The 26,920-nt window shown below is 54.7% G+C and overlaps 2 protein-coding genes across 8 annotated transcripts in view; both read left to right on the top strand.

Moving 5' to 3' along the window:
• Positions 1 to 11,776, top strand: part of LOC141934683 (receptor-type tyrosine-protein phosphatase V-like) — a 35,745-nt gene extending 23,969 nt beyond the window's left edge. For 4 of the 7 annotated variants that reach the window (XM_074850327.1, XM_074850325.1, XM_074850328.1 and 1 more), the window contains 14 exons: positions 93 to 169; positions 1,002 to 1,136; positions 1,714 to 1,836; positions 2,346 to 2,506; positions 2,849 to 2,984; positions 3,570 to 3,649; positions 4,385 to 4,472; positions 4,957 to 5,047; positions 5,681 to 5,757; positions 6,110 to 6,244; positions 6,752 to 6,874; positions 7,633 to 7,790; positions 8,444 to 8,579; positions 11,123 to 11,776. In XM_074850327.1, the coding sequence (XP_074706428.1) occupies positions 93 to 169; positions 1,002 to 1,136; positions 1,714 to 1,836; positions 2,346 to 2,506; positions 2,849 to 2,984; positions 3,570 to 3,649; positions 4,385 to 4,472; positions 4,957 to 5,047; positions 5,681 to 5,757; positions 6,110 to 6,244; positions 6,752 to 6,874; positions 7,633 to 7,790; positions 8,444 to 8,579; positions 11,123 to 11,182 (1,580 nt within the window). In that variant the 3' untranslated portion in view covers positions 11,183 to 11,776. Of the gene's footprint in view, positions 1 to 92; positions 170 to 435; positions 569 to 1,001; positions 1,137 to 1,713; positions 1,837 to 2,345; positions 2,507 to 2,848; positions 2,985 to 3,569; positions 3,650 to 4,384; positions 4,473 to 4,956; positions 5,048 to 5,680; positions 5,758 to 6,109; positions 6,245 to 6,751; positions 6,875 to 7,632; positions 7,791 to 8,443; positions 8,580 to 11,122 lie in introns of those variants that run through there. The other 3 variants (XR_012626398.1, XR_012626399.1, XR_012626400.1) reach the window with 3 other exon arrangements.
• A 9,944-nt stretch (positions 11,777 to 21,720) lies between these two features.
• Positions 21,721 to 26,920, top strand: part of LGR6 (leucine rich repeat containing G protein-coupled receptor 6) — a 147,140-nt gene continuing 141,940 nt past the window's right edge. Inside the window, exon 1 of the mRNA XM_074850117.1 lies at positions 21,721 to 22,085. Within this exon, the coding sequence (XP_074706218.1) occupies positions 21,721 to 22,085 (365 nt within the window). The remainder of the gene's footprint in view (positions 22,086 to 26,920) is intronic.

Here is a 26,920-nt window from a genome sequence, read left to right on the forward strand (position 1 = left end):
GGCTTCTCCCAGTGTGTTCCAGGTGAGGAGGAAGTGACCATGTCTTGGTGAGGGGCTGCCTTGGGGTGTCACGTGTGTGCGGTCTCTTTCAGATGATCACTCTCGGGTCAAGCTGAGCAAACTGGGGGAGGACCCACACTCGGACTACATCAATGCCAACTTTATGCCTGTGAGTGCCCACTTGGCTTCCCCACAGAGACATGGCCACGGGGCGCTGTCAGAGAAACTCTGCCTGGATTGAGGTTGTGAGGGCTGGTGGGCAAGAGCTGCCACTGAAGCCAGAGCTGGCACAGGATGGCAAGGAGGTGGGGGTCAGGCGGAGATGCATAGTTGCCCTTTAGCTGGGATTGGTGGAGATCATCAGATGGCAAGTGCTGCGAGTGCAGAGGTGTGAGTGTGGGGAGACTGGCAAGGCTTTCTGCTCTCTTCTTGAAGACTATCCTCCTCCCATCATCTCCCAGCTTACTGCCCTGTCTGTCTGCCTGCTCTTTCTCCTTCTGGTCTGTGCAGCTGCATTTGAACAACCCTGGAGCTGTGCCCACATCCCCCATCTGGGAGATTTTTCCAGGTAACAGGCAGGGCACACAGCATGCATGATCGGGTGTGTGGATCCGCGGGGCATGTGTGTGTCAAAGGGGCAAAGGCAAAGAAGCAGCCTGAGACCTTGCATGCTCACCCTACCTTCAGCAATGACTGGGGAGCACATGAAAGACCCAGATCTGCCTTCCTCTGGTTAGGCTGAATGAGGAACTACTTGGAGGGAAATGGTGGGGGTCACATCTTTATTCCAAATATGCAGAGAGCACGTGCTGGGCAGTACATGCTTCCTGAGAAATCAGCTGCTTCTGAGATCAGCTGCCTGGGAACTGTGTCTGCATGGGCTAAGGGCAACAGGCATTTCTCCCTCTACCACAAAAGCAGACCAGGCACTGACTGTGTCCCAGGGCAGGATCCACCTGCCTCAGCAACTTGCCAACTCCTCCTGTCTGCCTCTTGCTCAGGGCTATACATCCCAGCAGGAGTTCATTGCCACCCAGGGGCCCCTGAAGAAAACGATAGAAGACTTCTGGAGGCTGGTGTGGGAGCAAAACGTCTGCAACATCATCATGCTGACAGTGTGCATGGAGAATGGGCGGGTAGGTCAGCACTGCTGGGCTTTCATGTGCCAGCCCCAGCTACGCCCAGACCTGTTCGTGTGAGCTGAGCCCAGGGCTGGGTTTGTGCCCTCCAGCAGCCCCAGCTCAGATGTGGCTTGAGGGTGAGCATGGGCCACACAGGTTCCCCAACAGGCAGTCTGGGGGTAACAGAGGCTGATGTGTGCTGCTCAGCATTAGATTGGGATAGGAAGGGACAGAAGTGGGGCTTAGCTGGAACCATGCCCATCACCCTCAGATATTTCTGCAGCATCTGAAATTACCACTTGCCTCTGGATGAGACACCTCACATGGCCTGTTCCCCCAGTCTCCAGGGATGATGAGACCCAGACAGGTCCTTTTCGCTGGAGGAGGCTGAGATCCAAATGAAGGGGAGGTGGGGGGGAGCCATGCAAAGCCCCCACTGGCAAGAGGAAGCACCCCTGCCTGCTCCCCAAGACCTGTCCTGGTTCCCTGCACAGCTGCTGCTCTCCAGATGCTTCCAGGAAGCCAGGAGGTCAGCCAGTGGGACCTGGGCCCTCACTGGCCTCACTGGGACCGTATCCTGCCTCTGCTCTAGGTCCTCTGTGATCATTACTGGCCATCAGAATCTGCCCCAGTCTCCTACGGGCAGGTCCGGGTCCACCTGCTGATGCAGAGCAGCTCCGAGGAGTGGACCATGCGCGAGTTCAAACTGTGGCATGTGAGTAAAGATCCAAGAAGACTCAGGGGCCTGTCAAGGGCTGGGAGTTTGCATGGGATGCAGTGGCATCTCTCCTCTATGGTGGTGGCATAATTTCCTTTCCCTGCCATTAGCATGGTTCAAAGAAAACCCAGTCCCCTGAGTAGAAGCCTGTCACTTCAAGCTTGGTAACACAAGTGTCCAACATGTATCACCCCTGCTGTCCACCCTTGCTCTCTCCTTTCCACGTCCCTGCACTGGGACACAGCCTCCAGCTTCAAAGGCGTGTTCCCTGGCAGTCAAAGGCAGGTCTCCTCCCTGCCACCTCCACGTGCCTCGCCATGGCAGGAGGCTGTAGGGGAGGACAGCGGAGCAGGAGCCACCAGGCAGTGCAGCACACTTGCTGTTGGCTGTTCCCTGCAGCTGAGCCGGGTGTCCCCACGTCCCTGGCTGCTCCCAGGGCTGCAGGATGCAAGCATGTCCCTGTCCCTGTGGGCTGCATACCGATCACCAACATCCCCCCCTGGCAGGAGGGTCTCCAGGCAGAGCGGCACGTGTCCCACCTGCACTACACAGCGTGGCCTGACCATGGGATTCCAGAGTCCACAACTTCCATTATGACCTTCAGAGAGCTGGTCCGGGAGCACATCCAGAGCACCAAGGATGCGGGGCCGACCCTTGTGCACTGCAGGTGAGGCTCTGCTGTGGGGGATGGCAGGAAGGGACGATGGGAGAGGACATGGGGGACTAGGGTCCTACTCATGCCCAAGCTGGGAGGGAAAGCAGTGCCTGGAAGACAGAGATGGTCTGTAGAGAGCCTCCTGCTTGGGTGCTGGGGATTACAGGATCATCAGCACCAACCCAGGGCAGTCTGAATGAACCCTCAGCCCCATGCCGTGCTGGGACCAGTGCCCCGGGGTGCTCTGACCGGTGCCCCAAGGTGCAGCCTCTGGGAGCCATGTCTAGCAGCAGGAGGGGAGGCCATCAGCTGTGGGGTCAGGCAATGTTTAACCTTTGCTGTCTGTGCTCTCAGCGCTGGGGTGGGCCGCACAGGCACCTTCATCGCCCTGGACCGGCTGCTACAGCAGATGAAGCAGGAGAAGGTGGTGGACACATTTGGGGTTGTTTATGCCTTGCGGATGAACCGTTACCTGATGATTCAGACTCTGGTAGGACCTCTGCTCCCTCTTCCCCCAGACCCCTTGCTCCATGGCATAAAAGCTAGCAGGGCTGGCAGACAGATGAGCTGTCCGGCCAGCCCTGGCACTCCCAGGCTGGTCCCCAGCCTGGCACTGTATCATGGTGCCGCTCAAAGCAGAAGCACAGCTGGAGTGGATATTGCTCAGCTGTGGGGGCCTCCAGCAGCTTCATTCACTGCTAGATCCATAGCAGCAACAGAGTCTCAGAGCCCTCCCAGGAGAGTTGGAAATCTAGGAACAGGATCAGGCCCTTTGCAGGCAATTCTTAACCCACACCATGTTTTTGGCCTGTGATGCTCCACAGCCCATCTAATATTTCCAGCAGTCAGGGCTGGGACAAGGTGTCAGTACTACCCTTCAGGACAGACAGACAAACCCAGTGGAGGGATTCAGGGCCTCTGAGGCTGAAGTAGCCAGGGCCTTTTGGGCATGAATGTAGGGGTTTTAGGGCATGAATATAGGACACCCTCTGCCTACCTGGCAGTGCCAGACCCACCCTTTCATGCTGTCTGTGTGGTGCAGTGCTCTACACTGCTGTCTGCGTTTGCCTTCCAGTCCCAGTATATTTTCCTGCACAGCTGTATCCTGGAGAAGATCTTGGAAGAACCACTCCTGAGTTTATCACAGACAGAGAGGTAAGGGCCTCCTGTGTGTTGCCAGCCACTCTATCCACAGCCCCTTCAGGTAGCAAGCTGGGATCCTGACCCCAGCTTGAGCCTTGGCTTCAGGACAGAAAGATGGGGAAGCCCAGCCAGCCGCCTCACTTGGTCTTTTAAGGTGGTGAGCCCATGGCTGGTTGTTCCTTACAGCATGGGGAGCCCAGCCCAGAACTAGGTGTGAGTCACTGGGCACACTGGGAGGACTTGTGGGATCACATCCTTCCTTCCTCCAGTGCCAGTCTCTTGGGCTACGCCAATGCCAAAATGCTGCAGAGCTGTCCTGGGGAAGGCATTTTGATCAGCTCCTGACTTCACAACCCACAGGGATGCCCTAGAGATAGGTTCGAATTGGAGGAGCTCATGGCAGCTGGGTGGCCTTGGGATGTCCCTTCTAACAGAGGCCAAGAGGAGGGATCACGATCAGGCTGGGCATGGCTTTGCCCACCTACCTTGTTGTCTCTGAGGCTACATCTGGCAGTCACATACCTATCTTTATGGTCAAATTGTCTCCTCCCTCATGCAGAACAGGATGCCCTTGTCTCTGCTGCACCTTGGGAATGGGCCCTGGGCTGTGATACACCTGAGACCTGCCTGGACCCCACCATTCAGGGGGTGAACATCTGCTCACAGCCCTGTCCACCTACTGCAGACACAGCCTGGATGCTACTGAGTTTGCTCAACCTCACCCTTACCCCCAGTTTCTCTCCCCAGGTCCTGCCCCATCCCACTGAAAAGCTTTGCTCAGCACTACGCCCAGAAGGCGGCCAAGTCCCGTGTGGGCTTCCTGAGGGAGTATGAGGTGAGAGATGTCCTGGGAAGGGTGCAGGCTGCACTGCCATGGCCATATGCACTGGGGGAACCTGGGGAGCAATTGCACCTGGCCAGGCTGGGGGACACCCAGTAAGTCCTTCCTGAGTGGGTCCCATGCCCCACTTTTCACACGCCTGGCTGTCCTGGCAGTGTCCCCTCTCCATGGCATTGCATCCCCAGGCACATAACTCCTTCACGCATCCTTCACTGATCAGGGTCTGTCCACACCCACTCCCTCCCAGACCCCATGCAAGGTAGGGACCTCGCTGAACACCATTCTCCTACAGCCATCTCCTGACAGCGTGGAGCAGACCTGGCAGCCCGCCCACCCACCCACAGAGGTGGTCACATAGCACCCCTGCTAAGGCTTCTGCACGTGCAACTATAATCTTCCCTCTGCTGAGGGCAGGTGATCTCCTGCTCCTCCTGACCCTTCCCTGCTCACTGCTTCCACCACTCTTTCACTCTGGCAGACTCTTCTAGAGGTTGTCAAGGAAGAAGCCAGCTCTGCAACACCATCTTCAGGCAACCAGCAGACACGGCCATCTTCCAGTATCCTCCCATGTAAGTGCTGTGACACCTTGCATCCTCTTCCTTCCTGCACTTGCATGGAGCCAGGCTGCACCAGGGCCTCCACAGTACAAGAAAATATTTTGACACACTGCAGTGAGTCCACCAGAAGGCTACCAAGGTGTTTCAGGGGTGGAGCACATGATGAATGGGACTGAGATAGGTGCGTTTGGGGAGATCTTGTTGCTGTCTTCAGCTACCTGCTGAGAGGGCACAGAGAAAATGTAGTCTTCTCAGGGGTGCACCACGGAAGGACAAGAGGCAATAGGGATAATTTGGAAGGGTAAGCCAAGTCAGTACAAGGAAAAATTAGTTCCCGTGAAGGTGGCCAAACATTAGAACAGTGGCCCAGAGCATCTGCAGGATATGCAGATCTCCATTGGCTAAGACACTGAGCAACGTACACTACACGTATCTGCTTGGAGCAGGAGGCTGGGATAGAGACCTGTCTTTTTGGGACCAATGTCCATGAGCCGGAGAAGAGCACTGCAGAGGGGAACACTTTGCAGAAAAATGGTGAATGGGGGGTTGGATCTGTGTGGCTGTGCAGAGTCTGGCAGTCGGTCTGCAGGACCTGTGTGAGCACAAGGCTGCCCTGGATCCCTCCACCTCCCACATATTTTGCAGATGATCGCTCCAGAGTGAAGTTTTCCCTGCTGGAACAGGGCCCTTTCTCGGGTCTTCTGCAGGTGTGGCGTGTCCCGGTGAGTTGCCCACCCCTGTGCCTGGGTCCCACAGGCAACAGGAGGCGCTCCCCCTTCCTCACCTTGCCCCTGCTCCCTGCTGCCTGATTCCTGCACTGCTCCACCGATCATGGCCGCTGTGATCCTGTGTGGACAAGAGGGGACTGTGGGGACTGAGAATGTGTCTGTGCTCACCTACCCAGTTTAGGCTGTCCTTGCTTCCCTCCCTTGGCGCTTTCTTTTCTTTCATTTCCTCCTGTCCTGCTCAGCTTCCTTCTCTTCTTTTCCTGGCTTCTCCCACAGCCACCTGGGCTGATGGGCTACCTGTGCCAACCTCTCCAGCTGGAGAGTGACATCCTCATTCCCCACTCAGGGCTGCAGCTCCAGCAGAGAGTATCTGGCTGTCCAGGGGCCTGACAAGTTGACCATGGAGGACTTTTGGACCCTGGTGTGGGAACAGGACGTTCACACCATCCTAACACTTCTCCCATGGCAGGAGAAAGGGGAGGTAAGGTGCCGCGCCTGCCTGTGCCATGGCAGAGCAGGGATCTGTTTAATGGAGTGGGAAACTAACATAGGTCTGAAACTTGAACACTTTTCACTGCCTCCTGAAGCCTGGGTGCAGATCCAGCTTAGCTAAAGCTGAACCTTTCCTGTGTCAAAGTGCTCCCACAGCTTGTCATGGGAGACAGGTTCTGTCCATGGCCCTGGACTCAGCTGGTACTCTTCAAGCTGCATCTCCATGGCACCGAAGGACAGCAGGTCCTGCCTCTGACCAGCCAAGGTGGAGAGTGTTGGGCAAGCAGGTTCCCACTGCCAAGAAGCTCTGTCTGTGTTAACAGGGAAGCTGGCTGCAATCTGCTCTTGTTTCCAAAACTCCCTCAGGGTTTAGCTAGGGGATGAACTGACATGTTGGGGGTGCTCTCGGTCCAACCCCATCACAGACCCCTAAGATGGTGACTGATCCGAGAGATGACAACCATCAACATGAAGCCAAACTTCTTGTTGCGCACAGGTCGCAAGTGAGGCATGCTGGCCCCTGGAAGGAGACTCTCTCTGCACAAAGATGCTGACCATCCAGTGTGGCGCAGAGAAGCTTGTCTACGGATGGAAGTGTATCCAGCTCAAAATAAAACACGTATGTGTTGATGGGGCAGGCCTGCCTCCCATTGCCTGAGATGTTCTTCGCTGCTAGCAAACAGGTCTGTAGGGACAAGGGCTGAAAGGTCCGTGGAAACTTGTCTGAGCTGTAAGAGCAGAGTGCCAGCAGTCCACAAATACAGGAGAGAATCTAAGTTGCAACAGTCTTTAAGGGAACGGCTTTAAACTGCAACAGGGGAGGTTCAGACTGGACATTAGGAAAACATTTTTCCCAGAAAGAGTGGTCAGAGAGTGGAATAGGCTGCCCAGGGAGGGGGTGGAGTCCCCATCCCTGGGTGTGTTTAAGGGCCGTTTGGATGAGCTGTGGGGGGATGTGGGGTAGGGGAGAACTTTGTAGAGTCGGGCTGATGGTTGGACTCGATGATCCCAAGGGTCTTTTCCAACCTGAATTATTCTGTGATTCTGTGATCCATAGCATCTGCTGAGTGGACATACAAGAGAGGCCTTGGAGGCTTCCCCCACCCCTTGCTGTTATGTCTTTCTGATCTTTGAAAAGGCGCACACAGTTCTCAGTCTCTCTCTCAAGGGGCAGGGCGGGGTGCTGCGGGGAAGGAGAGCAGGTTGCCAGTGACACCATACCCACTGCACTGGTGATGGACAATGCCCCAGCAGAGATTGCCTGAACAGCTTCACAGAAGCTAGCAGTCAGCTCAGGACTGGAGAGCTGGGACCCCTCTGCATCCAAACTCACCCATCCCTCCCCATAAGCCATGTCAACTCTTCGTGTCTTACCAGGAGAAGAAAGCAAAGGAGAGGCAGGTACAACGGTTCCTATACACGCTCTGGAGCAGCAAGAAGCAGCCAGATGTCCAGAGCCTGGTGGAGCTCCTCACTGCTGTCAGACGGTGCATGCCCCATCGGAAGAGAGCCGGTCCTCTCCTGCTGCACTGCAGGTACCTCACATGACTGCTCCATCCATGGGTAGCCTCCCAGAGCTGATACCCACCAGGCTGCACAGTGCCTTGGCATGGCCACCAGCAATCCTGTGTCCTCCACCAAGGTCCTCGAGGTTTTGGGGCATGTTGACTAGGTCCCTGGGGGCCAAGGAAGCTCTGAGCTTGGGAGATCAGATGAAGCAGTGCTCTGCCAAGCACATGGGAGAAGGGAGGGCAAACAGGGCTGGGCCAGGGGCAAGTGTGGATGGAGCAGGCGCTCCTGGGCTGAGGTGCCCAGACCATCCCTGGGTTTAGTGCTAGGATCCTGGGAGCAGCCCTGACATCCTCATCTGCTTGCAGCCAGGGAAAGTACACAGTCCCACAGGAGCCAGAACATCGGCAGAGCTGGCTTGCATGAGGGATGCACAGCTCGGCAGGGCAGGGTAGGCTGGATCTCCAGGCTCCTCCAGTGGGCACTTTGGGGTCCCATCCCCTTGGTCAGCACAGAGCTCCCTGCCACCCAGACCAGTGCTCACAGTCCTCTATCCCCCTAGGACTCAGTTGCTGCATGTTTTCTGATGGGGCTTCTGTCTTCTTGGGCTGGTGCCCACTTCCAAAGAGGTTCAGCTCAGCCTGGCCTGGCATCAATGACCCTCCCTTGTCCCTTGCAGTGGTGGCATGAGCCAGATGGGGACAGTGATCTCCCTGGATTGCCTGTTGCACCAGATGAAAGCTGAGAGAATTGTGGATGTCTACGGGGTGACCCTTCAGCTGACAAGAAGCTGCTGTCTCATGACCCCAACTCTGGTAGGTGGGAAGGAGAAAGGATGGTGGTCCAGGCAGAAGAGAACATTCATGCTGAGCTGCCCGGAGCTGGTAGCATGCTACCCACTCACTGGGTGCTACCTGCCACCTGGGAGCCTGTCCAGCCTATGCAGGGATTTATTCCATGCTTCCTCCCCATCCTGCAGCTCTTCCAGCTACCAAGGGCTAAGGGCACAGTCTTTTTCCAGGGAACAGCTTTCAGTCTCCTTAGTTCTGGAGTTAAAATGGGTTAAATTGCATGTGAGCTCATGATAAATGCAAGGCACTTCCCATTCTGCCTTCTAAAGCATGAAGCACTGTTTTCATCCTACATGACAAATCTGCCTGCTCACCCTTGGCCTCTGGACATGGCTGTCAGCCTGAGTACCCAAATCTGCTGGGTTTCCCCTTACCAAGTGCCTTTCCCTGCTGTATCCCCCACACCCAGAGCCTGCTCTCAGCCCCTGCCTGCTGCCACAGCCGGGGCTGCCTGCGTGGGGGTCAGTGGGACACCCTGTCACATTTGCAGCTGCCCTGCAGCTGTGTGGGCTGTGGCACTGTCTGATGGTGCCGCAGCCATGCCCTGCCGTGCTGTGCCAGCCCAGCCCAGCCTCACAGGCCTTCGACGTGACACTCCTGATGGGCACTGGTGGCAAAGATGCCCTCTGGACAGTGCTTTCATTTGCTTCGACCACTGAATGAGCTGATGCAGCATCCCTGGAAACCCTCCCCACGGGACAGCAGAACTGGGGCAGATCTCTCTGGGGCTTCCCAGCTGTAGAGCCGCCTGCAAGCAGCTAATTGCATTCTTAATTAATGTGAACCATGCTCATGGTGGGAGCCGGAGGACGGCAAGGCGTCCGCTGCCCCTGTTTCAGAGCTCCTTTGTGTTTCAGCAGCAGTCTTGCCGAGCAGAGACACAATGTGCCCATAAAGGCACAGCAAGCACCCATCAAAAGCTGCTGCCCTGCTGAGGGGGGCAGCAGAGGCAGCTGCCTCCCCACCTTGCCACAAGCAGTGGTCGCTCTGATCCCAGCACAACCAGTGAAGGACAGGCAGGGCTGCCCTCCAGCCCCAGTCACTGCCATGTGGCTACCAGCCTCCTCCATCACTGCAGGGCCTTGCCAGGACCCCTTGATCTCTGTCAGGGGCATGTTACTGTCCTGCTGGGGGCAACAGCTGATTTTCTGGGAGGGTTAGTAGCCAAACAAGGGAGAAGATGAACCTTTGAGGGATTGTCCATGGAAAACCACCGGGTGTTTAAGCACCCCCAGCTCCAGTGCAGCACGTCTCTGGGGATGTGCTCTTGCATTTGGCCAGGTGTTGAGCATGCCTGGTCTGAAGTCAATCCTGGGCTGTCACTCCAGATTTCACAGTCAGATTAGGCTTGTTGAAAACACACTCTGGTGACCTAGAACTGCAGCCATTGTGTGATCTGTGGCTTTCCCGGCCCTTCAGTGGGGCTGAACCCACCACTGGCTGGGGAGAAGGCTCCTCGTGACGTGCAGCTTAGCCAGCGCATTAGTGAGCTGTTCGGAGGCCCCTCTGTCAAGTCCCTAATCCTCCCTCCCTGGCTACCATGTGATTTTGACCCACATCATTTGCAGGCTGGCCCTGCCCTCCAGCTTTGTGCATTGAGTACAACCTCATTTACCTTTCCCACATCTTGCCTTTCCTGGAGCCCTGCCGTGGCAGTGGTCAGTCCTGGTGTTTTATAGCCTAGCATCATTTTGGAGCAGCCTGGCATGTAAGCAGAACCTCGTATCAAATCCACATTGGACTTGAGACCACAACCCACATTTGGTACTGATGAATTGTTTTGGTGATCTTAAAAATAGAGAAATAATGCAACTGGACTAAAACCACCCAGATCTTTTTGCCTGCCTCTGAAAGCTTGCAGAGATCTACCTTGATCCACTGTCAGCACTTGACTCAGGTACACTGAGACTACCACCAAGGGAAACTCTTGCTCCAGAGGTCTTCCCTCCTGGCCTTAGGTCACTGCCAGACCCTGTGCGCTCCAGCTGGGCAGAGCTCTCCCTGCTCACTGCCCTGCAGCACCACTGAAGTTGCTCTTTGGTCTTGTTTTAGATGCAAACACCATGGCACATCCAAAAGCCACTGGGGCACTTCGAGGAAGTCAGATGACGTTGTTCCTCCCAGTCTCAGATGGGGATGTTCCTCTCATCCTCATCACAGGAATAATGAAGCAGGAGGAAACAAACATAGTGTAACTACAGCTCGAGGCCTGATTCCTCCTTTCTGGGCAACTCTGGTGACAACCTGTTTATGAGAATCTGAAAGCCAGCATCCAAGGCCTTCCCAGCAACATCCGAGAAGCTGTGTATCAGGCCACTCAAAGTATCCACAAGCTCCATAGTTCCTTTTCCAGTGCTATGTCTTGACAGGACACACATGGGCTACCTGGGACAGCAAATCAGACACTGTTAGTTAATTAGGACCTCTAAGGCAAATTTCAGGGTAGTCCTACAACCAGGAGTTCTCTATCAGAAACCTGACTCCAGACTCCCCTTTCTCTCTTGCAGGACCAGTACATGTTCCTGTACACCTGCATCCGGGACATCATCACTCAGAAACAGCCCTAACGCCGCTCGACACTTACTGGCACCGTCCTGCCCTCCACCTCTGTGGGGTCCTGTCCGGAGCCAGGAGCTGGGGTGAGAGCACCATGGGGCTCCTGGCACAGAGCGAGCCCTGCAGCAAGAGGGGACCTACCCCAGCACTGTCACCAACATGTCCCACAAGGTGTTAGCAGGGACATGGGGTCTCCTGAACAGATGGGCAGTGCTGTCCTGCCACGCACTGCTGCAGACCCTCGGTGCAGACATGGCGAGTGGCTGGGCGGGATACTCCCCTTCTTTGGCCATCTCCTGGGATTCCTGGTGCCTGGAAGGTTTGTTAGCCCTACTGCGGTACGCAGTGCCAGCTGTGGGGGCTCTGTGGTGCCGTTGCCGCTCAGCACAGAGGGGGCAGCCCTGGACTTGCTCCTGGACAGCCCTGGTGCCTGCAGGCTGGTGAGGTTGGTCACGAGCACTGGGCACCACAGTCTCCATGCGTCCATGGGCACTGGGCATGTTAAGGTCTCAGACACCGCTGTGGGCAGAGCGTGGTGGGAGCTGGTTTGTCTCAGCTGGTGGATCAGTCTTAGGTACAAACAATAAACAGCCCTAGGAAAGAGAGTGCTTGTAAAGGTGGGTTAGCTTTTGTGGGGTCTCAGCGATGCCGAGACCTTCCTCTGCTGCAGCACAGTGGCCATTCTCAAAAGGGTAGCTGTGTCCCTAGCCATGGGCAGCAGATGTGGTACCCTTGGGCACTCCAGGTACTGCAGCCCATGGCACACAGCAGCTTCTTCTCACTCTCATCTGCTCCTGTTACTGAGGCAACACTTCTGCAGTGAGCCTCCAACCCACCTGCAGCTTTACAAGGCAGAGACACATTTTCTGATGAAGCGTGGGCTTGAAATTGTGAACCTGCTGGCTCCCAAGATCCAAGGACCAGGGCAAAGCCACCTGATCCAGCTGACATGCTGGCAAGCAGCTGGCAGCCCTGTGGCTCGCTGCAGAGCACTGGCTGCTACTCCAGGAGCTGGTTTGTCCATGCAACCACCCTGCTGCTCTGTAAGCAGGGATGGCCATGCACAAGCTGAAAAGGCAAGTAGCGACTTGGCTCATTGAGGTCCCAGAGCAGGTCAGAAGGAAGAGTTAAAAATCTCAGATGATTTCACCAGCATATTCCTGGAGTAGAAAAAACCCATTGACCCTCCTTCACCCCTTCAGGCAGCATGGGGTTACGGTACAGTCTCAAAGCAGCACTCCTGTCCCAGTCTGGGCCCATGCTCCTACCCACAATACCATGCCCTGTGGGAGCTGCCTTGGAGTGGGGCGAGGAGACAACAGCTACGATGAGGAGGTCACAAAACCTACTGCAAGGAGTAGACAGCCCCAGGTGGGGGACTGAGTTGACCACTTATCCTGTTGCCCCTGTGTCCACAAACAGCTCCTTCCTCTTCCAAAACAAGGATCCTGCTGTCTGCACCCTGGAGTGGGACACCCAGGGCACCCATTAGTCATCCCAGCAGTGGTATGATGCCTCAGCTGCACCTGGGTTTGATGCCCAGCACCTTCCCCCCTCCCCCCCCGACCCCTCCAGATAACAGTTTTCTCTCTGGCAGTTGCTGTGCCCACCCAACTCCCATCCCCAACACCCACCAGTGCAGTGCAGCTGCCAGCCATGTGTTCAGGCAGGGGTGGGAACCTGCCTGTTGTCCTCCACACCCACTGCCCACATGTAGACACAGAGGGTGCGCAGCTAGGCAGGAGAAGTCTCTCCATGCACACAATGTGTACTTCAGGCAGGGCTTCTCTGCTGCTCAGTCCCCTCTGCCATCCTCTCCTTCCCTGCGTTCCCTGCTCTACTCCCAGCTCCAAGCTGCAGCACTCATGGGCTAAAGGAAACCAAGATGGCACAGAGCCTCAGCCCCATACAGGGCTGTTTTTTCCCCCCACTGCTTTCCCCCCACCCTGGGCATTCTATGTGTGCAATGCTGTCTTCACCACAGGTCAGAGCATCCTGAGTTGCCCATGACCACCCTCATCCACCCTGACCTGGATTGCCATGGACCCAGTTGCTGCTTGAAAATGTTTCCATGTGACTACATCTTTGTCCCAGGGCCACCCACCACCATGATTCAACAGGTCACTGCCTACAGCCTGCACAAGTGGCCATCGCAGTGACTTGTAGTGTTTCTGCTTCTGGTTGGATGCCAACATGCCGAGAGCTCTCCAGGAGGACATGTGAATACTTTCAACATGAAAAAGCCATGTAAAACTCAGTGGATATTCTTATGTGCACAAAAGGATTTATGTTGTTGTCCTGGGAGGAGTCTGGCACTTGCCCATATACTCACAGGAAGCCTGGTGGCTTTATAACTTTCATGTAACCAGTAACTGCTAAACTATGCTTGTGCTGCAGGATAAGTGTCACAGCAAGGAAATGTTCGTTCCCAGTGACCCCCCAGCCCAGTAAGCAGGATTGGTGGGGTCAAGCTGTTTGCTGCTCATGAGGTGCATGCAGCATGTAACAGCAGCCACCTGCCATGTTCTTCTGGAGCATCACAGGAGAACACACTGGTGCATGCTGGAGCCTGACATAAAGCAAGAAAGCTGCAAAATCAAATCTGGTCCAAAGAATGATGTGCCCATTGTCTGTCCAGAGTTTTGAGTTGATAGGCTGGTGAAGTTTAGACCTGCCCAGCAGCACAGAATCTCAGCAGTGTTGGGGGTTTTATCAAAAGAGCCCCCAAGAAGGCGCAGTCTCAAAGACCGTGTGACCTGCTGCCACGTGCACATAGGCCCATCCTCCTTAGACCTCCATCAGAAACAACCTTGATGTCCAGCTTCCACCCTCCAGCTCCAGTCAGCCTTAAAAATTGTTCCTGGACTACAAGACAGTAGTCTTTCTGCCAGGACCTGCAAGTCCACTCTAACAAACCCCTACAAGGACAGTGCAAGTGCTGGTATTTCCACACCGGAGGCCCAATCCCATCCACTTGTCAGAGCCCTCTCCTCACTGCCTCAGCCTAGGCACAGCTGACCTGCAAAGCACACAAAGACAGACGCCCCTGCGCAGGAATGAGAGAGGGAGCTGCTGATGTAGGAAAAGGACTGATGCTCATTCCCTCAAACAGGGGAGAGGTGAATCCAACTAGATCCAACTCCAACATCTCTGATGGTGCTGCTGGACACAGCTTGGGGCTCTCATTTGCTCTGCATGGCCCAGAAACCCCCAGTGCTGAGCATGGTTGTATCTCAAAGGTGTGTGTAGATGCCGGCTTCAGCCTGGTGCCCACCAGGCTCACTGAGCACTGACAAGCATTCGTACCTGTATGTACCAGCATGGTTTATGATGTGGAAAACGTCTACTACTCTTAGTCTCAGAGAATTTAAAGAACATCTGTGAAGTGCCCTGACCTGCAAAGTGGGGCCAGTCACAGTGACAGTGAAGATGTGAAGGAGGACCCACTGCCATGAGGTAGCAGGAGTCTTGTGAGGGGCACAGAAGCAGGATTACCAGGGGTTTTGCTCTCTAGAGCCTGGCAGCCAGTGTGTGGGGCTCTTCCTGCTGGCTCCCAACCCTGGGTGCGTAGTCATTGACCCTTTGGCTGTGATTCACCCCACAGTAGCCTGGGCTTCTGCAGAGACAAGCCCTCCCTTGCTCTGCTAAGTGGAGCTACCAGAGTCTCCCAACAGCCTGGCCAGGACTGCATCCTCAGAAAGGGGCAGCTGCCAAGGATAAGGAGGGGCAGGAACTCCCCATCCTCTCTTTTCTATTTTTCTACAATCTATCAGAGCTACCCTGTGGCTTTCAGAGTTATTATGCCTGGGACTTCGCTCAAAGCCATATTCCCCATGGAGAGAGTTTGGGTCTGGCTCTACAGCTTGTGGCACCGGAGAGAGGCCTCAGAATGGGACAGCATTCCCGGGGACTGCTTGTGGGCTCTTGCCTTTCATGGAGAAGAGCAGGACAACTTCCACACGAGACAACTTGGCCACCCTCCATTTCATCCTTAGCTGATAGGAGTGACTGAGCAAGTTGAGGGTTGAGTTCTGCTGGCACCTGCCCCACATTACCTCTCGTCCCAGCGGGGCTCAGTTCAGCACATCACTGTCCATCTGCCTTGCCAGAGGGGCTGCTGCACCAGGATCTTTCTACGGTCCCTTGGGAAAGTGCTCAGGGGTCTCCTGCGTGTCTACGCACAGAGGTGGCAGTCCCAGCACGGGACACACAGACAGGCGGGTCTGATGCATGGACCCAGGGCTTGTGGCACAGCGTTGCAAGGGACGCTGGCTCCGAGTCATAAGGAAGCAAGTGAAAGCCACGGGGGGGGGAGGCATGTTGCTGCCTGCAGAGCTTCCAGAGTCCAGGAGCAAGTGATCGCACAGCCCTCACATCTGGCTAGCACAACACAACAGTGTTTCCAGCAGAGCCAGCAGGCAAGGTGAACCTGCAGACATCTGCAGCTAAAGCACAGATGCTCTGGCAGGTATGAAGGGACCTTCTCATCAGTGAGATGGGCACGGGACCGGGATTTGTCATGCAAACTGGCTGACAGGTTTCACCCAGTGAGTTAGGTATGGCTGCATCTGTGGCACAGCCCGCTGCTCCACATTTCACGTCCTGTCTAACAGGAAGCTGACTTGGTGACGATGATGAATTTACGACCTCCCACCCACTGCTGCAGCAGAGTCTGGAGCCACAGATGCTTACAGAGGGTGTCGTGGGAGCTGCGGTTTGGATGAATAATTTTCCAGCCCTGCAGCTCAGAGCCACGAAACCCAGAGGGGGAGAGAGAAACAACAAAACAGTAAAACAAAACAAGCCTCCAGCTCGGGCCGCCCAGCGAGTTCTGGACCATGCTGTGTTGTTCTTCATATTTAGCCTGCTTCAGTCTGGCAGCATACAGCCACCACCCTCCTCCATCAGCCCCTGTGCAGAGGTCAAGACCCTGGAGATGAGCAGGACTGTGTCCATTTGGACCCCGCTTCCCACCCCCTTTCCTCCTTCCCATGGCTGCCAGAGCAGAGGCAGACTGGGTCAGCATTGCCAAGTGACAGGAGAGCAGGGGTACCCAACCCTCGGATCTCCTGGGGACACACAGCCATGGCAGCCTGCTGGTGACTGCTGGGACCACAGCTCCTTGATCCCACAGCTTCTCCATTCATTGGTGCTGAACCTCTGCCCTAAGCTCTCCCCTGTCCCCTGCTCCCTCTGGGGCACAGAGTCCAGCGGCTGCCACATCTTTGCACAGCACAGCAACAGGGCATCACTCCCACCACAGGGAGCCCACAGCACCCTGCCACATCCCAAGCTGGCCACCTCCATGATATCAGATGCCTGGCATCAGGCTGTGGCTGCCCCACCTGTAGACATGGTGTAGGGATGACCACTGCTCACTGTCTCTTCCCCCTGAGCTGTACCAGTACCAGGAGCAGCAGGATTGCAGCCTATTCCTCCCCAGGATCTCCAGCATCATCTCTCATCAGCCACTGCTGTCAGCCACCTCCTGGAGAGCAGAAGTGCTGGGGCCAGACAGATTCAGGGTAGGTCTGAACTGGAAGGGGAATTCTTCCTGAGACAGCCAAGTAGGGCCACAGCTGAGGTTCCCTCTTCAGCACCCTGCTCTTGCATGTGCCAGACTTGCCATGGCTTTGGCTCCCTGACCTAGTTGACACAGGCACTCCAAAAAGGAAGATCTTCAAGCGTGTCGGACACTGAACCAGGGCTCTGGTCCACCTAACAGATCTTCTACCTAGCTCTGCACCTCTGTATTCTCTGTAGGGGATGGAGCCACCAGGCTCCCCCGTGGCTTTTTTCAAGGAGTTAAAGGGCATCTGAGCCTTCTGTGCCCTGGGCATCAGGTAGGAATCATCCTTCTCTGTGTGACTTCATTGGCACCAGCCCTTCAGGTAGTCTGGATACCTCCAGTCCCCGTCCTTCCCCTGCCCCAGTCAGGCAGCTGGAGCAGCATACTGGGCACTGGGGCTTTCTGCTTGTTTGCAAGTGTTTGCATTTACATTTTGGAAAGCCTCTGGGAGCCCTTGCTGGGCCGGGACTCACATGTGGCCTGACTGTGGTATTTCAGCTTTTGGATGGCCCTGATGGGAGCAGAGCACCCGGAAGATTCCTCTGGCCTTTGTCCCTGTGCTCGACCTCAAATGGCTCCCCAGGGTATGCCCCAGGCTTACAGACACATCCGAAGCACCAGACACTTGTCTCCTGCTGCATTCAGCCCATCCCTGCTGGTTTGGGCTGCATCTTGCTCTCCCCAGAACCTGGAGGACCTGCTTCAGGAGGATCCAGGGATGGTGAGAAAGTCTGGAGGGCTCATCTTATAGAGAGATCACATCCCAGGAGTGAGTGTCCCCTCCACAGAGGTGTCATAGATGAGGTGGATGAGTGCATGCCCTGGCACACACAGGCCAGTCCTGGTGATACCAATTCTTCTTGGGTGTCCCTGTGCTTTGTGAGACTGCCTGGTGCTCTCTGCATCTCCTCCTTCCCTTGCAAGCCCTTCTGGAGCGACTGCCTCTCTGTTGTCCTCTCCAGTGTGAAGCACAGTGGGGTCTCAGTTCCTGCCACAACCTTGGATGTGAAAACCAGCCAGCATCCTCCTGGTCTGCAGCAGGGACTGGTTGTCCTTGGAGATCAACAGCCAAACTGGGATTCTACTGGGGTGATCCTGAACCCTCTAAAATCTGGAAGGGCACAAACAGTTGCCCCATGGGATCAGGGCAGAAGACACACTTGTGGGTTGGTTCCAGGGTCCCCAGGTCTGGCACATGCTGAGGACAGAAATAAAGAGCCTCCAGCTCTTTGACTCAGCTAGCACAACCTGTCTTCCAGCTTGGAAGGTCCCTGGCTGGATGTCCAGGGCATTGTCAGCACCTTGGGAGGAGCGACAGCGCAGCAGTGCCCATCACCTCCCTCTGCTCTGCAGGAAGAGCATTGCTGAGTGACGAGGTCAAAGTCCAGAAAGTTGTCCTGTCTGGGCCCACAGAGTCATTTTTGCCTGCTGTAAGGGTTTAGCTGCAGCCCTGCCTCAGGTAAACCTCCGCAACAACTTTGTTAGCCTTTAAACTCCAACAGCTCTAAAAAGCCTTGCCAGCCACAGTCCACAGCACAAAGCTTGTTTGGCATTTCATTTCTGGTCCACAGAGAGGATCTGGCCAATGCTGGTACTGAGAGTCCCAGCTCTGCTCAGGTCCAAGGCTGAGATCCAGAGCCAGACCACCTCAAGCATGTTGTGCTGGCATGAATAACACAGCCCTTTCCCACCACCCCTGCCTCTCCTGTGCCCCTGACAAGCAGAGGCAATACCTGTGTTTGCAGTAGCTCACACAAGCTGGACCTTATTCCCCACTTATGTTGTACTCTAAATTTTCACAGGGTTTTTTTTTTCCTGCTTTTAAGCAAGCTGTAGGAAGACCTGCTAGCTATGCAGTGTGGGAGCAGCAGGAGAAATATCACCTGGGATGTCACCTGCCACCCAGAGCTACCACATGCTGAAGTGTCACACTCAGCCACAAACCCCCGGTGTTTGATCCCACTCTCAGCCCCATCCTTTAAAAGCAGCTCTCTGTGAACAGAGGGTGCAGCCTGGCTGGTGCAGCCCCAGCACGAGAGCGTCTCAGGTGAGCAGACAGTGCTGCTCAGCTCACTGTGGAGCAGTGCTCTTCCATCTCCCCAAACCACAGCTGCCGCTAGAGGACAACACACAAACACATGTGAGCCGTGCAGAAAAACATCCACTCACACTAATAGGAATGAACTGGATCTGGAGCTCCTGGTGCCTTTAATAAGGGCAGAGTACAGCCCGCACTACTTGCAGCAAACTGCAGTCTCAGTGAGAGCTGGCTGAAAAGTGACACTACCACCCCGGAGGGACTTATTCAGAAATTCCAGGTTTACCATGGAAACATCAAAGCTCTCTGGTCCAAACAACTTGATGTTCAGACTCTTGGTTTTGCCAGGGGCCAGGCAACACACTGGAATAAGTGAACACTTTGAATATTAACACCTATTATCAGATCTCAAAGAAATGAGACATGGAAATGAAACACCACAGCAGAGCTGGAATGAAAAGCAAGCAGAAAAGTCAAAGCAAAGTGAGACACACAGAGCAAAACACTCCAACTTCAGGCTGTGTTGCTCCAAAAACAATGTGAAAAATGTCATTGCAGTCAATGCCTTCCTGAGGAAATGGCTCTATTTCAGCAGAATGGCAGTTTTCAATAGGAATCTCTTCAGAGTGATTTTTTAAGAGCTCTATTAATAGTGTGCTCAGCCAGAGCCCTGGATCCCCAAGGAGAATTCACTGAGCAAGAAATTGTCAGGAGCTCACAATGTGGTTGGTGTCGGGCTGCTTAGGCTGGAGAGAGAGGGACAGGGAAATAGTAGATAAAAGCTGCTACTGCAGCCAGGAACAGAGTGATAAGCCTGACACTTTCTCCAGACTGACACCAAATTCCTGGCTGCTGTTGGAGCAAATCTAGCCGTTTCAGGCCATGCTAAAGCCCCACGTCAGAGATGGAGGGAAAGCTTGTCAAGGAACCCAGGGAGGGTTTCCTGTCTCCCCACCAAGCAGTCTTCCACATTTGGAGCTGTTAAAACACATTGCAAATGTTTAATTAGTGACATCTCCAGATTTGCTCATGATGGAAGGGGCTTAATTCCAATTAAAGCAGTTCCTGCTCCTAGACCAGAATCCTCGCACCTCTGCACTCGGTGAGAAAGTTTCCACTGAATTCAGCAGTGATAGGGTTTCAGTCCTGAAACTGTAGAATCTGAATGGTCTTTGCAAATTAAAAACTTTCAGATCCTGAATCACCCAGGCCAGGAGCCCTCAGTCTGAGTCTGTGCATCAGCCCCAAGCCCTGAGCTTGATCTTGAGCAGTTTTTTTTCAGAGGAGATACCCACTCTGACTCAAAGGCCTCAAGGCACCCCAGCCCCGGGTTAGCTGGAGCTTTTTGAGTCTCCCACTTTGCAGGCTCACCTTCCTGATCCCAGATAACTCTCCTACCTTTTTTATGCTGAAAGAATGGGGGTATCAATTAGGAAGCTCTTTTGCCAGAAGGACATTCAGGAGAAGCAGGGCCATGAAAACTATCTCCCAGTCTCTGCTTCAGCCATGCAGCGTCTTACTGTGGCATGACCACAGCCAGAGGGGTAACTTCGTGGGTGCACGTTGCAGCCACCCAAAACTGGGTGCCTCTTTCTCTGTGCCATTCACTTCCTCCAGCCATGGCCGGACGGGAGGCAGACACACCTAAAGCCCAGTGGTCAGCTGTCTTCAGAGTGAGAGACCCATGTTCAGCTGCCGTCCCCATTACAGACACGATGCATGGCCCTAGAGAGAGATGCAGCCGTGGGGCCAGACTCAGCCTCTGTCACTTGAACCCACTGCCATGGGAGGACAGCAATCACCCCAGCCAGGGACATCACGGTGGCTGCCATCAGGAGGCAGGAGCAGAGAGGCCACACAGAGCTGGCCTTTGCAGGCTTCTCCCATTGCAGATCCAGCAGTCTTTTCTGAGCAGGTGCTTCTGCTGCCCCAGAACTCGGTAGCTCCTCGACACCCAAGCAGCAAGAAATCCTGTTCTGATGCACATCCCACATGTTTCAGGATACCTCAAGGCCCTGGGCTGGACTGGCACACGCTGTGCCCCCCTTCTAAGCCAGACCTGCTCCCTTCTGCATGATGGGGCTCTAAATGACATGGCTTCAAGCCCCCACTCAAGGGACTATTCCTCTGCTATGACCTCTGACCACTTTGCCCAAGGTTATAGAAAGAGCTCCCGGAGCAAACCAGCCACCTGCCTCTGGCATCAGTGCTGTGCAGCTCCTGCAAACGCAGCTCACACATGCACCTAACCTTGATCTGGGCAAAACTATAGCAAGCAGCACAGCTGCAAGAGCACCCTGTCCCACTGTCCTGGAGAGCTCTCTGGCGAGGTCCGCCACCGAGGTCTGTGCCACGACATTGCTGCTCCATCCCCCTGCACCTCCCACCCAGCCCCTGCCCCATGCGTGGGGACAGCAACAGGGCTGCTGGCGTGTGCGGGTCACACCGCAGGACAGACAGACCTACAGCCCTGGGCACAGCTGCTCCCAGCAAACAGCTCGTTGTGAGCTCCTCACTCCCTTGTCCACAGCTGCACCCTGACTTTCCAGTTGCAGCTGGGTTTAGCAGCCAGCGCAGACACACAGAGTCCTTTATCTGGGGTTATATTTCAGCGTCCCAAAGTCTGGAGCCCTTGAAGTGCTGGTTGGGTACTCCTGCCTCCCTATTTATGCTCCTCTGCCCTGATATCTTTGCCTTCCCCTGCCCTGCTATCTCACAAAAACATTGTTACAAAACAAGCACAGGTCCCGGAGCTATGAACAGGTCTTTATTTGTTGAGGTTTCTTTTTTTTTTTTTTCTCCCCCTTTCTTCCCTTTGAATGAAATTCCTGCCAGCTCTAAGAGAGAGAGAGAGGGAAAGAGTAGAAAGTTTAACTCCTCCCATTGGAGTGTCTCACGCCCCTGCCCAGCCCTTGAAACCCAATAACCAAGATCATTCAACAATGCCTTCCCTTCTCTGGCTGCATCCTTACCACACTCCGACCTGCAGGAGATACCCTGCCCGCTGCGTGCGAGGCAGCGGGATCGCTCCCCTCCATCCAGCTGAGCCCCGGGGTCAGAGCCAGCCGGCGGCACCTCGCACAGTCCTCAGGGCTGCAGCCAAAGCCAGGATGGACAAGCTCTTCTTCTGGGGCATTCTTCTGGCCTCCTCTGCCCGCTTCCAGGCGGTGCCTGCGGAGCAAGGTGCTGTGCCCTCGTGTCCACCCCAGTGCCACTGCGAAGAGGATGGCATCATGCTCTCGGTGGATTGCTCTGAGCTGGGGCTTTCAGAGGTCCCTGCCAACCTGAGCCCTCTGACAGCTTACCTGTAAGTACAGCCCTTGCTGTTTCTTTTGCAACACTTTCTCTGGACCCCTTCATCAGCGGCAGCTTTCCTCCAGCTTGGAAGTTTGTGCCACATTTTCCTGAAATTAAATTTCCTCTGGAAATTAGAAACAAAACAAAACAACAACAAAAAAGGCAGCTCTTACTCCAGGACCTGCCAAGCTAAGCCAGCTCCCCCTCCTCCCTGCGCCCCTCTGCAAATGCTGTTTATATTGCGATGTTATGCATGCTTTGCTTCTTGATTACAGTGGATCAGAGGAGCTGATTTGCTGGGTAGATTCTGATTGTCTGAGAACATAATGGAGTATTTATACTGAGCAATTAGTGCAAACTGCTCTGGGATCCTTCTGTCAAACATTTCAATAGCTGTGATTACTCATGGCTTTCAGGGGTTTGGGTTGAGCTGGCCACCAGCAGTGTCCAAGTTGCTTCTTTAAAAAGAATATTGAAGTCTTATAAGAGGTGTGGGGGCGTTGGTAGGTTCTGGTGTTTGGGTTTTTTTAATTTAAAAATTCTTAATTATCTGAATGTTTCCCATCCTTTCTGGCATTAATACCCCAAAGGGTTAAACTACCACAGGACTGGTGGGTTCATTTCTAGCCCCAGCGATGGTCTCAGTGGTGCCATCTGACTAGTGATGACTGAGGATGTCCCCAGGGTGAGCAAAGGACTCTGGAAGGATCTCAGGGTTTGTCCAGGAGAGGAAACCCCTCTCTCAGGGAGACAAGCTGGCCCTGGCATGTGCTGGGGAAGATGCTTGGTCTGTTTATCTGCAGAAAGTGGTGAACCCACCAACTTCAGCTGCACGGCTGGTGAGGACCTTGGCTTTCCCAGCTAGGGATGCTGCTAAGGTGCTACCAAGGGAAGCCGTGTGTGCCACGATCTTTGAGAAGAACTAGCAGCCCCCAGGCAGTGCTGGGGCCATTCGTTTTGTGGTCATTGTGCTGAGAGGGGTCTTGTGTCCAGGGGTGGCATACAGACTGTGTTGCTGGTTTTCTGGTGTTCCTGGATTGTCCTGAGATGAAGTCACTCAACTGTTAAAGCTAAGCACCCTAACTTCAGGAAGGGTTTTCCAAAGCCAGGTTGAAGCTGCCACAGCTGGATAAGAGCTTCTCTGCCCATCCTGCTTGCCTGAGGAGCACATTGCTTTGTCTTGTGCCAACCGTTGAATGGCCAGAGATGTATTGGGTCAGCTGAGAAAGAAATATGACAGGAAAGGACAATTTTCACTGAAGGGCATGAAAGTTGAGAGAAATGTATAGTGCAAGCTGTATTTCCCTGGGAGAGGGAACCACAGAGCACTTGTCACATGAGGTGTGTCCTGCATTGAGCTATCCCCTCTGCTCACACCCCGGGACTAAGTTTGCAGCCTATGAGTGAAAAGTCACTACAGCTCTGGAGCATGTCTTGATGGAGGTGGTTAAAAACATGTGGGCTGTAAGTGTGGGAGGCTGCAGAGCTGCAGCACTGGTGCTACTGTGAGGACAAGCAGCAGCCCTGTCAGGGGCTTTGCAGTCATCACAAGATGGGGCACCCATGGCTCCAGCTCTGCAGAGAACGTGCAGCCCGTCACCTCTGCAGAGTTGTCCCTTGGGCTGGGAGCCGCAGAGAGCTCCACTGCATGGACCAAGGGACATCTCGAGGTTAAAGTGCTCTCACTGCCACATTTACCCTGACCGCGGTGGTCGGAGCAGGGACACAGAACCCTGGGCTACGGATCCCTTGTGCGCGGAGCCCAGTGGGCGGGTGCTTAAAGATGCTCCCGGCGCGGCGGGTGACTCTGTGGCTGCTTCTGGCAGAAGCCTGGATGTCACTGGGGGTCGGTCTTCGGGCCAGCCCTGCAGGAGCTGCGGCTTTGGGAGCGTGTCCCGGCCCCCGTGGGCGGCTGCACCCGGCGGGTCTCTCGCACGGTGGCGCCCGTGACTGCGCCGGCGGTGCCACCCCCCCTCCGCGCTCCGCCGCGCAGGGAGAGCGGGGCTGGGGGCAGCCTCCGGGCGCAAAATGCGCGGGGTCGAGCCAGGGAGGTGTTGGAGGGTCCAGACTTTTCGTCCTCCCCTTAGGGCTGGACCTGCTTGGGGAAAAAAGCACATTTGCTGTCTGTCCGTTAAACACTGCTGGTGAATTAACAAATTCGATCTAACAGAGGTAGGAAGGCAGAATAAACTGGGAATTATCGGAGGAGGGCTGGAGAGCTGAGTTTTCCCCCTATTTCTGTCACCACCTTCTTGGGCCACCTTCAGCAAGTCATGTAAGGTTAGTTTCTCAGTTAAGAGGTGTGCAGTCAGGGCTGGTTTTTCAAAGCAAAGCAGCATAATTTTTTTAGAAAGTATGGATATTCGAGAGATATCCAAGCTCTTCATGTAAATTCAGGCTTTAAATCCACATTCAGATATGTAAAGAAATGCCTAGATTTTTCTGGAGAGCTGCAAGTGCTGAAAAGCAACAAGAATCATGGAGCTGGAGGAGCACGGAGCTGAAGGGCAGTTGCTCCCAGAACTTTCCACCTCCTTTGCTCCATGCCCTGGTCTTCTAAGCAAGTTACTGGTACTCCTTGCTGTAAAGAACAGGACTCCCTCAGGTGCAAAATAAAGGATCCTCATAATAACCTCTGATTAGACACTGCCTCACCACTAATGAGCTCACATTCATGCCCCATCCTGACAGTGCTGTGCCTCCACCGTGCCTGTCTCTCTCCAAGAACCCTGTCCTTGCTCACTCTCGCACCTCCCTGAACTTGAACCTGCTCCCACCCCTCCAAAACCAAGCTTTTCCAATGGAGGCATCCTTAGCGAGCTTACAGCTGTGGTCAGGGAAATGAGAGAGAAGCAAGTCACCTCTTCTCAGGGACACCTCTCCAGTAGTCACTTAGACACGCTGGTGTCTCACGGGCAACCCTGGAGAGAGCCCAGGCAGCCAGCTCAGCTGGGGGTTGTCCGTGTTAGGTGACAGGTCCCTGCTGTCTGCACTGTCCTGCAGGCAGCCTGACCTTGATCAGGGCTGATGCTGGCTCTAACAGCCAATTTCTCTGGAGCAGCACAGACCATCCTGCCTGACTCATCACACAGGGGCTGGCAAAGAGCTTTAGTGCATGACATATTTGGGGGGGGGGGGGGGGGGGGGAGGGTGAACTGTGTCTTAGCCTTGCCTTACAGTCCAGCCATGAAACACTAAAGGTCAGCACACCCTCTCTTATTCAGCTGTGTCCAGAGACCCCAGGGCCTGTATCAAGTTGAGCTATTCAGAGAGCAGATTTAACCTTTAGCTGGTACGCCAGTAAGTCCTGACAGCAGTGTGTCAAATATCACGTCTCTGTCTTCCATGGCCAGCACCATATGTAGGAAGTTGTTTTGAGGCCTGGCAGCAGAGATGGGCTGGAGCTGATGGGGGGTCTCTGGAGAGGACAGCAGCAAGCTGAGAGTGCAGAAGGAGACTGGAGCTATCAAGGGGAAGATTCCATTGAGCAGAGATGGGACTGCGCCAAGGGGCATGGAGAAGGATGGGGAAATGGGAAGAGCTGTTTGGTACTCAGAGTATTAGCTTAGCTCCTATCCCTGGCACCAGTGCAAACCCTGCGTGTGACCTGGTTGATGCCCTGGGGCATGGAAGTGCCACATCACATGGGCTGGGGAAGTTCAGTCCCCGGCTGTCCCCATGCCCATCACCCATTGCCTGAGCACTGGGAAAAGAGCTGTGGTTGGGTGCAGGTTCTCAGCCCCAGGATGGCATCCTGACCCCGCCTCTGCTCCTCTGTATCTGGCTACCAGCCCCTAGCAAGGGGGGCTGGTGGCAATGCTGGGGGGTGAGGGAACATTCTCAATTTGCTGAGACTGCTCTTATTTCACCAAAAAAATTACACCGCTGGTGCATGCCAGGTCCCTCCTAGGGACTCTCTGGCTTGTCCAACCATAGCTGGCAGGAAATAGGGGGCTCAAAGAAATGGAGTGCCTGTACTCAGCAGAGGACGTCCTCAGTAGTATCCACAGATGGAAAGACAACCGCAGTAGTGTCATGGTCACGCCTTCAGGCCAGCTAGCCAGACAGCACATGTGCACCCTGGCCAACCTGCACACGTGTAGGTTGGAAATCACACATCTTGCAGTGGCTTATCCCCAGCCTGGACTAAGGGAACACAGGGAGGAACTGGAAGGATTGCTCAGAATCATAAAATATCTCAGGTAAGAAGACACCTCTGGTGGTCTCTGATCCACACTCCTGCTCAAAACAGGTCCAGCTTGTGAGGATGGTCAGGACATTGTCCAGTAGGCCTTTGAGTATCTCTAAGATTCCCTCAACCCTTCCCATTTTTGACCATCCTTATGGGAAATGTTTTTCTTCATATCTAATTACAGTTTCCCATGTTCCAGCTTGTGCCCGTTACCTCTCATCCTTTCCCTGCACAACTCCAAAAAGAGTTTGGCTCTGTCTTCTCTGCACCCTCCCAGTTAGTAGTTAAAGACAGCAATAACATTCCTCCATTTCTCCTTCTCTTGTGAAGACTGATCAAACCTACTTGGATGAGCAGTGCCTGGGACACGGGTGGAGCAGGGAGTATTGCAAGGTGGGAGAAGGGAACATGCAGGCTAATGGGGGTACTGCAGTGGAAGTAATAAGGATGAAGGACACAAACCTGCAGGTTACCACACATCAGTAGTACCATGGCTCAAAGATCAGTTGAAGGAGCCACCCCCCCCTTCCCCAGGGTCCCAGGTCCCCACAGTGCCATGGAGGGGTCAGGCTCTACCTCTGCTCTGTGCCCCATCCCCAGAAGCATTGGTGACCACTGTGTCCTTGTCCCAGGCCCCATGCACGCCTTTCAGC

The sequence above is a fragment of the Strix aluco genome, chromosome 25 (genome assembly GCF_031877795.1).
Source record: "Strix aluco isolate bStrAlu1 chromosome 25, bStrAlu1.hap1, whole genome shotgun sequence".
Taxonomy (NCBI): Eukaryota; Metazoa; Chordata; class Aves; order Strigiformes; family Strigidae; genus Strix; species Strix aluco.